At 40.5% G+C, this 12,977-nt stretch overlaps 1 protein-coding gene across 2 annotated transcripts in view; it reads right to left on the reverse strand.

The window, feature by feature from the left end:
• Positions 1-1,309: 1,309 nt before the first annotated feature.
• Positions 1,310-12,977, reverse strand: part of LCP2 (lymphocyte cytosolic protein 2) — a 460,964-nt gene continuing 449,296 nt past the window's right edge. For both annotated transcript variants that reach the window (XM_073620738.1, XM_073620739.1), the window contains one exon: positions 1,310-2,768. In XM_073620738.1, the coding sequence (XP_073476839.1) occupies positions 2,640-2,768 (129 nt within the window). In that variant the 3' untranslated portion in view covers positions 1,310-2,639. The remainder of the gene's footprint in view (positions 2,769-12,977) is intronic.

A 12,977-nucleotide genomic window follows, 5' to 3' on the forward strand; every position in this document is an offset into this window, starting at 1 on the left:
GATGCTATAACTTTTGTGTAAACTAATCAATATATGTTAATTACGATTTTTTTTTTTTTTTACCAAAAATACATAGAAGAATACATATCGGCCTAAACTGATGTTTGACAAGTCCTTTATTTTAAAAAATATTACAATCCCAAATTAAGTCCCTCATTGGAATCATCAATCCTGTTGTCCAGCAATGCAGATGCCCATCAATCAATATGCATTGAAAAATTTTGCCATCGTAACACATCCTGTGCCTTAGCCTGAACTTGTGCTAGGCCCAAACCCCATCCTTAATTTAAACGGAAAAAAAAAATAAAAATTTTGGCAGAACTTCACACAGCTTTACCCAATTTACCTGACTCACAAAATCAGTGAACATTTAGTAAATTAACCCCACTAACTTTATGTAGATATTTGATGCCTCCAAAAGAGGAATTAGAACATACTCTGACCTCTCAGCCATGCTAGTGATCCTAATAAAGGTGATAATAAATAAATAGTAATATTAATAATAGCTCCCATACTTCCATTAGGGCCGGTTCACACTGCTACGATGCGGGAAACCCTGCAAATCCAGCGCGGGTTCCCACATTGCACCTGAAGCGCCGGCAGTTCACACTGCCCTATGTGAACTGCTGGGAGTGTCAGTACAAAGTTAATCACATCCCCAGATCAGTTTGCATATCACAGTGTGAACTGTCAATTCGGACAGGAATTGGATCGCATTGGTGTGAACACCCGTGCGATCCTATTCTGTTGCGGACAAAAAAAGGGTCCTGCGTGATTTTTAGTCCGAATGTGATGTGAATTCAGCCACTCAATCTGTATAGCTGAATTCGCATCACACAGACATCGCATGTGATCTGCACAGCAATGTGGTGCGATTCACATGCAATGTCTGGCATCGCAGCAGTGTGAATCGGCCCTAAAGGACTAAAATAAACCATAAATATTACTGTTTGTTTATAAAACAACTAGGGGTCAACCATATGTTTAAACAATGAATGTCGCAAGCATTTGTCTAGCTGATGCAACATCAACTGTGTTAAATATAAAATATTGATTTCCTAAGATGGTCAGCTAAATCTAGTGGCCCCAACATGGTTCCTTGATAGAGGTATTCCAGGAAAAAAATGCTATTTTGGCCACTAGATTGAGCTGATGATTAATAGAAAATCATTATATCAGTTTTTTTATTTTATATAGCCAAATTTTATCTCAGATAGATGAACGCTTGTGGCAATTGTCTATCATTTTTTTTATGCATAGACCCCATACGGTTATAAATAATAAAAGAAAATATGATTAAAACAAGACAAAGTTTACATGAATGGTTCAAAAAATTGAAAAAATTTAAACTGATTTTCAACATCACAAAAATACACAATTTTAAATTTACACATATTTGTTATCTATCTACTTAAAAATCCCAGCAAAATTAAAAAATATAACAGTTTCAAGGGTTACGTTGTATGGTATATTGTTCAGTTTTAATGCATTTTTATCGAAAATGTTATTTTGATAAACAATTCCACAGCTATCAGCAAACATAAAATTAACAGCACCTTTTTTTAATTCTACAGTATATAAGATCTTGCACTGGCAAAAAAGTACATGCTGAAAAAAGGGAGGGCTTCTAAAATGTTTCAAGTCTATAATGCATGTGATTAACGATGGATATCAATACACGACAGCAAAAGGGTTAACTTAAAATTATTATTGCATATATATATATATATATATATATATATATATATATATAGCACCAACAATGTATGCAGCACTTTACACATTGTGCATTCATCTCAGCCCCTGCCTACAATCTAAGGACCCTACCATTGCATGCATTACCTACACATACTGTATTAGGACCAATTTAGACAGGAGTCAAGTAACTTAACAGCATGCCTTTGAAGTGTGGGAGGAAGTCAGAGAACCCACAAAAGCACAGGGAGAACATGCAAACTCTATGGATGTAGTGTCCTGGTTGAGATTCAAGTTAATAGAAAAAAAAATTTATGATAAGCCTTTCAATTTCTCTTTCAATATTTTTATTATTTTGTATAGTAACAAGAACAGATTTGAAAGGCTTGAACAGTAGCATTTTAAAGGTAACAAACCATAGGAGAAGGTACAAAGTGTTAAGGCAATAGTACAGGTTACCCTTGTAATTTACATAATAACAATACTGTTACATAGCATTCCATATTCAGTAATCTAACTCTCTGTATATAAAAAGATGATATTTGTAGATAGAAATAATTCCAAGTCATATCTCTGTGGTCATAATTTGTTTTAGGAACATAACCTAACATAACTACAGTAAGATGTAAAACTTGAAGACGAGATTTGATTTGGGGGGGGGGGGGGGCAAAAAGTGAAGGGGCCCTGGATGGGGTACACCATCATTAATTTTCTCACTGGCCCAGGATATGGAAAAGCTGCTGTGTAAGGCTAAAATGTTTGCTAAAGGGGATGGGAGTCATCTCACAAGATTCGACCACCTAAGCTTACCTCGTGTCCATCAAGAGGTACCTAGATTTACCTAGATCCGAGAACTTACAAAAATGTTCAAACCTGGGATTCAGTAGGGCTGATAATTTACTAAGCACTATAATTTTTTTAAAGAAAATGACAGCAGAGTCATTTTAATGAAAATTTTTGGACGCTATGCAGGTAAGTTTGCAATGTTGTCTTGAGCCTCGATCTTTCCCATCAATAAGAAGAAGCTTAGTACTGCCGAAGAAGTCGATGATTTCAGGCACTGAATTAAAAGTCTGTAGGGTGACAATAAGTAAAAATGTATTTAATGTAAAAGTAACTGAAACATTTATACTGTACTTAACACGGTGTCTCATTAAAACACAGTTCACTAAAATATTGACTTGTGTCTCCTCCTAAAAACATAGGAAAGTCATCTGTGTTCATAAATCATAGGTGTACATGGGTGCTTGCAATGTAGTTTTTATAAAGAAATATTTGCTATATTCTGCTTTCTGTGCTTATCTTAAATAGCACTCCAATACACTGCAGAGCAGCAGCCAACATACAACTGCAGAGCACCACTCTTCATTTGAGTTAAAAAAATAATGCATGTCTTATTTTTGGACATTAGGATGCTCTGCCAGCAAATTCGAGTCAAATCTAAATCAAAAATTTTAAGAGTAGAGTAACAGAAGCAAGTACTAGGTGTTTTGACTCCTTGTTTGCAGTTTACAAATCTTATAAAAGGTCAAAATACATAGAAAATCAAGTAAATTTATTTTTGGATTTTTTTTTTATGGTGTTCTCCTCTTATTATTGTTTGAGATTTTGTTTAGGCAGCAGAGAAAAAAACAGTCCAGATAGTAACTCGTCAATTTCCAAATGACATACACGTTTTTATGTTGTTCTTTTCTTGAGTTGTGTTTTTTTTTTCCTGTAATTTACTGTCGTATGTTACATTGTTGGATGCTGAAAAATTATATTAATTTTCCTGTGAGTTGCTAAATATATATATTTTTTTAATATCAATTGAGGGATACAGGAATGGTGTAGTTCTTAGACATTGGGTCATACTGCTGCTTTCAGGAGGCTTAGACAGTGGCAAACAAAAAATGGTAAGGCAGCCCCCCCAATGTAATCCCACTTCATGCCTCATTTCCTTATGCTGGTGTCCTTGGAGATTTATTGACTTTTCTTCCGCTCTGCTGAGAAAAACTATAATTGTATTGTCTTTTTATTGTATTTTTTTCTCCATTAGGATACTCTATTGATATATGTTCTTGGTAAATTTAGTCAAGATTTTCAGAAATGATACTTAAGCCCCTCTATACACAGAAGCTATCCAGTTTGGTGTACCCTCAGCAACAATTTTGTAGGCCATACCTGAACTGCAGATTGCGTATTAGTCTGGAATCTTTGTGCACTAGGCTCTACATTGTGAAGCTTTTAAGGTTCTGTTTTCTTTTTTTGAAACAAACATGTTGTATTTACCTCCTCTGTGTAGTTGGTAATGCACAGAGTGGCCCCGATCCTCCATCTAGCTCCTCCTCCTCTTCTTGAGTGCCTGGGCAGAGAAGCACTCTCCCTCGGAGCACCCATGAGGGCATGCACTAGTGTCCTGCTGCTGCGTCCACTGACACAGACAGCAGGATTCGGCTCCACCCCCCCGGCTCCCGCGTTATTGGATTTGATTGACACCAGCGAGAGCCAATGGCTGCACTGCTATTAATCTATCCAATCAGGACCGGAGACACTGGCTGGAGTGCGTTTGCCCATCCCCCACGCAAGAACGAGCGGGTTTAGGTAAGTAAAAGGGGGGCTCTGGGGGGCTGGTGCACTACAAGAGGTTTTTCACCTCAATGCATAGTATGCATTGAGTTGAAAAACCACGAAGGTTTCCAACCCCTTTAAAGAACTCTGTGTCAACTGTAGAGCGCTCTCTAAGCTCAGAATCGTGACACATTCTCTAGTGTGACCCAGTCTCTAAAGACTCACGTAGTGTTAAGGATTATCCAGCTTGCAGTAGATCCACTTTGGATACCTGATTATGCTGTGCAAAATTAACAAAGCAATCTGCTTGCAGGGGTTCAAAATGCACACTACAGCCTTCAACAGAGTGCAATCCTGATCCTTCTGAATCTCCCCCTTTTGGTGTGCCTGAGGCCACTATTATCTCAGATTTAGTTAGATAGTCTTCACAGCCTTGTTTTGAGCAGCTTGAGACTGAGGTCTCAAGCTCTGTTTATCTCCAGTGGGTTCACACAGCTTCCATCTGCAAGCGTGAGCTGCACTGTGCTGTGTGAAGGGTTTGCAGGTATCTAAGACCTATTCTGTGTCTGAGGAGGTTGCGGGCAGGGAGGGGGGGGGGTGGAATTTCCGATGGATCTGCTGTGGTGAACCAACTGAAAGTGGGGGCGGGTACCTATCAAAACCAGGTAACCGACCCCCCCCCCCCCCCCAAAAAAAAAATGTCCATCTGTAGTAGAGGAGGGAGAAGTCAGAAAAGTGGAACTTCTCCTTATGGGTGAGAAAGGAGAGAAAACCTTTCTTTAGTTACATAAGCTGTAATGATGTGTATGCTTTATGTTATAATTCAAGTTCCGTTGTTATGCCTAGTTCCTTATGCATGTTAGGAAACAGTTTTGGTCATATGATCTGGGGGCGGGAAGCTGTGGTTAGTTCTGTAAGATGGATGCTGCTGAATAAAGACCAGGCTCATGTTCAAGCTTCTGCTGTCTGCTTAATCTTGGTGTTAAATCATCACAGAAGTCGGGTCAGAAGAGTCATGGCAGCAAACAGCAACACAAAGAACATTCCATCCCTGGATTTGGAATCAGGGAATGTATCTGAAAACTGGTCACAGTGGAGGGAGCTGATAGAGCTTGTGTTTGCAGGACCAGATGCAGACAAATGGTCTGATCAGCAGAAAGCAGCTCACTTTCTGATATGTGTGGGACAAAAAGGACGTGATGTGTGTCGAGCCTGGCAAGCAAGTGGGGAGATCACTGCAGAGGACAAAAAGAAAACAGAGGTACTGTTTGCAAAGTTTGAGGCATACTGCAACCCAAGGAGAAACTCCACAGTGAAAGGAAACTGTTTTATGAGAGGAACCAGTGTGGAGGTGAGTCTGTGAATGAATGGGTGACACAGCTGCACTTGCTTGCCAAAGACTGTGCTTTCTATGATGCTGGAGATATGATAAAAGACTGCATTCTGATGGGTAGAAAGTTTAAGGAAGTTCAGGAAAAGCTGCTGCAGGAAGAAGACTTAAATCTTGAGAAAGCCATAAGGATTGCCAGAGCATATGAAATGTCAAGAAAGGACATGCAGGTACTGGAAAGAACACAGCTCCAGATTAATGCTATAGAAAATCACAGCAGCAGATATGAGCAAGAAAGAACACACAAAGGAATAAAGGAATGACATGTGCCTAATAAAATAAAAATAAAAAAAACATGTCATATGTGATACACCATTGTGGTGAATTGGATTTTTTCTTTCCTCACTATATACTGTGGACTTTATAGAATTTACACAGACTTTTTTACACATGATTGTTCATTTTGAATTCAGCTTATCAGGCACATGTCATATGTGATATTTATGTGTACTTTTGTTTAGATTATTCGTTTTTATGGTCTGTACATTCGGATTGATTTATTGATATTTCACCATTCACACTACAAGGTTGTTAGTTGATATTTACCAATTTAATCAGTTTAGAGTTACACTTCTATATTTTTGCTATTTCAAATTTTCTATTTGTTGTGTGAGCTGCTCTACCAGTTTAGGCAGCGCGGGGTACACTCCTTTTTATTACCAATTGGTATTTAGTGCACTAGACACCCATTCGGGTCACTGGCAATTGCGTCTTGATGAAGCCAGCAGTTAATTGACCACTTTTAACTCCCCTTTGGGTCAATGGTGCTTCACAAGGGTACCTTTCGGCATAGCATCTGCACAGGAAATATTTCAAAAGAAATCATACAAATTGATCGCTGGTCTACAGGGTGTTGAAGTAATAGTTGATGATTTGCTGGTCTATGGAAAGGATCAAATGAAACATGACAAAAACCTTACTGCTTTGCTCAATCAGTGTCGTGAGAAGAATCTTACACTCAATCCAAACAAAATGCAAATTGGGGTAGAAGAAGTTACATATTTTGGACACCTACTAACCAGAAAGGGTTTGAAGCCTGATCCAAAGAAGATTACAGCAGTTAACATGAAGGCCCCAACCTCCAGAAAGGAGCTGGAGACATCACTAGGTATTTTCAACTATCTATCCAAATTCTCTCAGGGCCTTGCTCAACAGATAGCACCGCTACGTACACTGCTACAGAAGGATGCTGTTTGGTGTTGGGATGCAAACATGGAAAAGACTTTCGACAAAGTGAAAAAACTGATCACTAAACATCCAGGGCCAATACTGAAATATTTTGACGTAAACTGTGATACTGTACTTCAAGTGGATGCATCCCAGTTTGGGTTAGGTGCTGTACTGACTCAACAAGGACATCCTGTGGCATATGCTTCACGAGCACTGACCACAACACAAGCCAATTATGCCCAAATTGAGAAAGAGATGCTGGCTATTGTGAATGGATGTGAGAAATTTCACCAGTACATATATGGTCGCCCGGTAGTTGTGGAAACAGACCACAAGCCATTGGAGTACATCCTACAGAAATCACTAGCTTCTACACCTCCACGTCTGCAGCGGATGGTTATGAAATTACAGCAGTATGATCTCACAGTAAAGAATAAGCCTGGAAAGGAAATTTCAATGGCAAATACCCTGTCTAGGGTGTTTCTAGAAGGACACATAATGATGTGTATGCTTTATGTTATAATTCAAGTTCAATTGTTATGCCTAGTTCCTTATGCATGTTAGGAAACAGTTAACAGTTTTGGTCATGTGATCTGGGGGCGGGGAGCTGTGGTTAGATCTGTAAGATGGATGCTGCTGAATAAAGACCAGGCTCATGTTCAAGCTTCTGCTGTCTGCTTAATCTTGGTGTTAAATCATCACATCAGCAATGGAAGGAAAAAATAAGATGGGATCACTAAATTGAAAGCTGGGCACAACTCTTTTGTTGAGGGAGACCTGGATGTAGCAAACAATTTATACAACTACTTCTGTTCAGTCTTCTCATAAATAAAGTGTACTGTACTAACAATAACAAGTTTTGGGATTATATTGGTTTTAGAAATTACACTTAATTTTAAGGATTTGTGGAGAAAAAAGTAGCAGAGGAACTGGCTTGGTTAAAACTTAAAGCATTTGTTATCCCAACACTTCATATTCCTGATAAGTGCCTGTTGTACCATGTACTTGTAAGAGAAATTATCCTGTTCTGTTTGTATTGCTTCTTTTGTGTGAAATCTCTGGTGTTCCCATCAGTCCCTCTGCTTTCATACTAAAAACTTTACACACTAAGCAGGAGAGCACTCCATGGTCAGTGTGCAAGCTCAGAGTGCTACTGCTTCTCCTCCCCTTAGCTCTTATTCAGCTGAGAACAGAGGGAACGTGATCACTTATAAAAAAAGAAAAACGTATTGATAATGTATTTTTATATCTATACAAAAATGTTTTGCCTTCTTTTAACTGAATGGATTGTTTTATTTTATATCATGATCATTTACAAGCACTTTAAACAAGCAATGAGAACGTCAAGGTACAGTTTTTGATCCATTAACTGGTCTTTTAAATCTATCTGTTCTAATAGGAGAAGTTTCCCATGACAGTTAATATTGTACCTATCCTCAAGAAGGGTAGCAAGGTAGCAGCTACCAATTTTATAGTTAGTCCTCAGCACTTTAGATGTCCAATAAAATGTATTGAATTGAAGAAAATCTCTCAGCTGCTGGAGAAATATGCCCCCATGTGAATAATAACATACAAATAGAAAGAGCTGGTCTTATTTGTAAGAAGCTGGGTATTATAGGCCACTGAGTTTTTCATCTGTTGTCAAGTTAATGGAATAACTCGCTGGACCCAGAGCATTATTGTTTTTTTTTTTTTTTGAGGGCAGATCATTTTTGACTATATCACTAATGTATTGGACCAGGGTGGTGCTTTTGACATAACCTATCTGGATTTCAGCAAAGCACTTGATACAGTTCCACATAATGATTTAATAAAAAAGTTGTACAAGCTAGGATTTAACACTTGGGTGGTTTAGTGGATATGCAGTTGGCAAAAGGATAGATACCAGAGTGTGCTTGTAAATGGGGTTCATTCAGAACAGAGACCAGTCAATAGTGGTGTACCACAAGGCTCTGAACTAGGTCCTGTTCTATTTCATCTATATATAAGTGATAACTAAAGGGTTGGCAGGTAAGGTATGTCTTTTTGCTGATGACACAAAGGTATGCAATAGGTTCATAGACATGCGCACGGGTGTAATCACCCCAAGCAGTTACCCAAGATCTTCCCCCGAAATGTTGCATTTAAGAGTGTGTAGCCCATGCTGCCGGATAGCCCAGGCAGCAGATCGTGAAACTTGCCAGAGCCGCTGAGTGTGTGAACTGTGCAGTAATGTCACTGCTTGCAGAAAGAAAGACCAGCTGTCAAAACTCAGCGGTGATGTCGGGGTGGGCAGGGCCGAACAGCTATCAAACCCCAGCCAATGGGATGGGGTCTGGGTGGGCCGCTACATGTATGTGGCTCCGCCCCTTTCTAAAGCAGCCCAATCATTAGTTGGTGTTTGATTGCTGCTCGGTACCGCTCACCCCCGACATCGTGGCTGAGTTGTGACAGCTGGTCTTTCTCCCAGTAGGCAGTTACATTACATGACAGTGTCACACACACAGTGGCTCTTGCAAGCTTCACTACCTCTCCCCTATCAGTGCCAAACTGTGCTGACAATAGGTGCAAAACTGTGCTGCCAATCAGTGCCAATCTGGCACTGATGGGCACAAATTGGCACTGATTGGCAGTACAGTTTTGCATCTATTGTCAGCACTGATGGGCACTGATTGGCAGCACTGATGGGCACTGATTGGCAGCACAGATTGGCACTGATTGGCAGCACAGATTGGCTGCCTATCAGTGCCCATCAGTACTGCTTATCAATGTCAATCTGTGCTGCCAATCAGTGCTTCCCATCAGTGCTTCCCATCAGTGCTGCCCATCAGTGCCAATCAGGGCCCATCGGTGCAGCCTGTTAGTGTTGCCAATCAGTGCTGCCACAGTACCGGTCTCTGTGACTCTGTAATACGCACCTTCACATATAATACACATCAGACTGAAAACAAGACATAACAAATAAAACTTAGCAGGGATGGTGGAAACCCCTCTACAGATAATTGCAATACAAATTTACTTCAAGTGCAACAGCTTTTTAGCTGGGAGGTTCACATCATTATAACACTTTGGATTTTTTTTAGATTGTTACACTTAATTTTTTAAGTTTTAGTTACTATTTATAATGTGAATTATTACACTTGAAGGTAATTTTCAACCACCCCTGCTAAGTCTATTTCTTTATGGACCTTGCTTTGTGCACTGGTGCGCAGTCATTTTGTAACAGGAAGGGGCCATCCCCAAACTGTTCCCAGAAAGTTTGGAGCATGAAATTGTCCAAAATGTCTTGTTATGCTAACGCCTTAAGAATTCCCTTCACTGGAACTAAGGGGCCAAGCCCAACCCCTGAAAAACAACCCACACCATAATTCTCCCCTCCACCAAATAATTTGGACCAATGCACAAAGCAAGAGCCATAAAGACATGGATGAGCAAGTTTGGGGTGGAGGAACTTGACTGGTCTGCACAGAGTACTGACCTCAACCCAATAGAACACCTTTGGAATAAATTGGAGACTGCGAGTCAGGCCTTCTCGTCCAACATCCGTGCCTGACCTCACAAATGCACTTCTTGAAGAATGGTCAAACATTCTCATAGACACACTCCTAAACCTTGTGGACAGCCTTCCCAGAAGAGTTGAAGCTGTTATAGCTGCAAAGGGTGGTCCAACCTAATATTGAACCCTTCATGCGTGTAAAGGCAGGCGTCCTAATACTTTTGACAATATAATGTGTGTGTGTGTGTTTGTGTGTGTGTGTGTGTGTGTGTGCATTAGGCTGCGCACGCCTATGAATAGGGTTGATATTCCTGGAGATTTCTGTAACATGGAACATTGCTGAAAGATCCGTCAAAGCAGTAGAAACTGCAGTTCAACGTTTTAAAATATAAAATAATGCACCTAGGGAAAAAGAATCCCTTGATTGAGTACAATATTGGGGGTACAGTGATATTCAGCACTACAGAGGAAAAAGATTTGGGTATACTTATTTCAGATGATTGCAAAATGAGCAAACAGTGTGGCCAGGCGAACAGAATTCTAGGATGCATCACTAGAGGGGTCACCAGCAGGAGAAAAGAAGTCCTTGATTCCTCTATATACAGTATCTCACAAAAGTGAGTACACCCCTCATATTTTTGTAAATATTTTACTAACTATAATAAAATTTTTGTAAATATTTTATTATATCTTTTCATGTGACAACACTGAAGAAATTACACTTTGTAACAATGTAAAGTAAAGAGTGTACAGCTTGTATAACAGTGTACATTTTCTGTCCCCTCAAAATAACTCAACACACAGCCATTAATGTAATAAAGGAGAGATGGTTGGACTATATCAGGAGAACAACTCAGTCAGTTTTTCCATCCCTGGTTATAGTATAACTTGTACAAAAAGGAAGAGGAGGGGGGGAGGGGGAGGGGGAAGGAAAGGGGAGGAAAAAACAAACAAACAATTCCCCTCCTCAAGTGAATGGGACTTTAAAGGAGAAAGACTGAGTTACATAGGTGAGAATCAAACAGATTTGATAAAATTTAACAATATTTATTGAAATATATTAAAAGATAGAATTATCAATACATATACAGACATATGACCATCCAGTAGTAGAATCCAAAATTCGTGCGTGACTAAAGCCAACATGTTTCGCAAAAGAAATTTCGCTTCATCAGGGCTAGACACGGTGCAGTCAGACGCATCCTGCGGCCATCCATCGCAAACGGGCGGACGCCCTATCCTGCAACTAGGAGCCATCTTAGTCCCCTTCCCTCTTCTACACTCAGGGCACGGGTTATCAGCATATAGTGCCCTAAGTGTGTGGTCCAGGCCTCCTACTGGCATTGTCTGTCTGGGATCTGGCACCCAGAGACAGTCCGTGCTGGTTGGTTCGGCGGTTGGTGTCCAGTGAATGGTGGCTACAGCCTTATTCATTTTGAAATTGTAACAGTAGTTAACGAATCAATTGCACCGTGTCTAGCCCTGATGAAGCAAAATTTCTTTTGCGAAACATGTTGGCTTTAGTCACGCACGAATTTTGGATTCTACTACTGGATGGTCATATGTCTGTATATGTATTGATAATTCTATCTTTTAATATATTTCAATAAATATTGTTAAATTTTATCAAATCTGTTTGATTCTCACCTATGTAACTCAGTCTTTCTCCTTTAAAGTCCCATTCACTTGAGGAGAGGAATTGTTTGTTTTTTCCTCCCCTTTCCTTCCCCCTCCCCCTCCCCCCCCTCCTCTTCCTTTTTGTACAAGTTACACAGCCATTAATGTCTAAACCGCTGGTAACAAAAGTGAGCACAAGTGAAAATGTCCAAATTGGGCCCACAGTGTCAATATTTTGTGTGGCCACCATTATTTTGCAGCACTGCCTTAACCCTCTTGGGCATGGAACTCACCAGAGCTTCACAGGTTGCCTTTGGAGTCCTCTTCCACTCCTCCATGACGACATCAGGGAGCTGGTGGATGTTAGAGACCTTGCGCTCCTCCACCTTCCGTTTGAGGATGCCCAACAGATGCTCAATAGGGTTTAGGTCTGGAGACATGCTTGGCCAGTCCATCACCTTTATCCTCAACTTCTTTAGCAAGGCAGTGGTCATCTTGGAGGTGTGTTTGGGGTCATTATCATGTTGGGGATCATGCTCTGCTTCAGTATGTCACAGTACATGTTGGCATTCATGGTTCCCTCAATGAACTGTAGCTCCCCAGTGTCGGCAGCACTCATGCAGCTCCAGACCATGACAGTCCCACCACCATGCTTGACTATAGGCAAGACAAACTTGTCTATGTACGCCTCACCTGGTTGCCTCCACACACGCTTGACAGCATCTGAACCAAATAAGTTTATCTTGGTCTCATCAGACCACAGCACATGGTTCCAGTAATTCATGTCCTTAGTCCACTTGTCTTCAGCAAACTGTTTGCGGGCTTTCTTGTGCATCATCTTCAGAAGAGGCTTCCTTATGGGACGACAGCCATGCAGACCAATTTGATGCAGTGTGCAGCGTATGGTCTGAGCACTGACAGGCTGACCCCCCACCCCTTTAACGTCTACAGCAATGCTGGCAGTACTCATACGTCTACTTCCCAAAGACAACCTCTGGATATGACGCTGAGCACGTGCACTCAACTACTTTGGTCGGCCATGGCGAGGCCTGTTCTGAGTGGAATCTGTCCTGTTAAACT

This window comes from Aquarana catesbeiana, linkage group LG03 (assembly GCF_042186555.1).
Source record: "Aquarana catesbeiana isolate 2022-GZ linkage group LG03, ASM4218655v1, whole genome shotgun sequence".
NCBI classification, from domain to species: domain Eukaryota; kingdom Metazoa; phylum Chordata; class Amphibia; order Anura; family Ranidae; genus Aquarana; species Aquarana catesbeiana.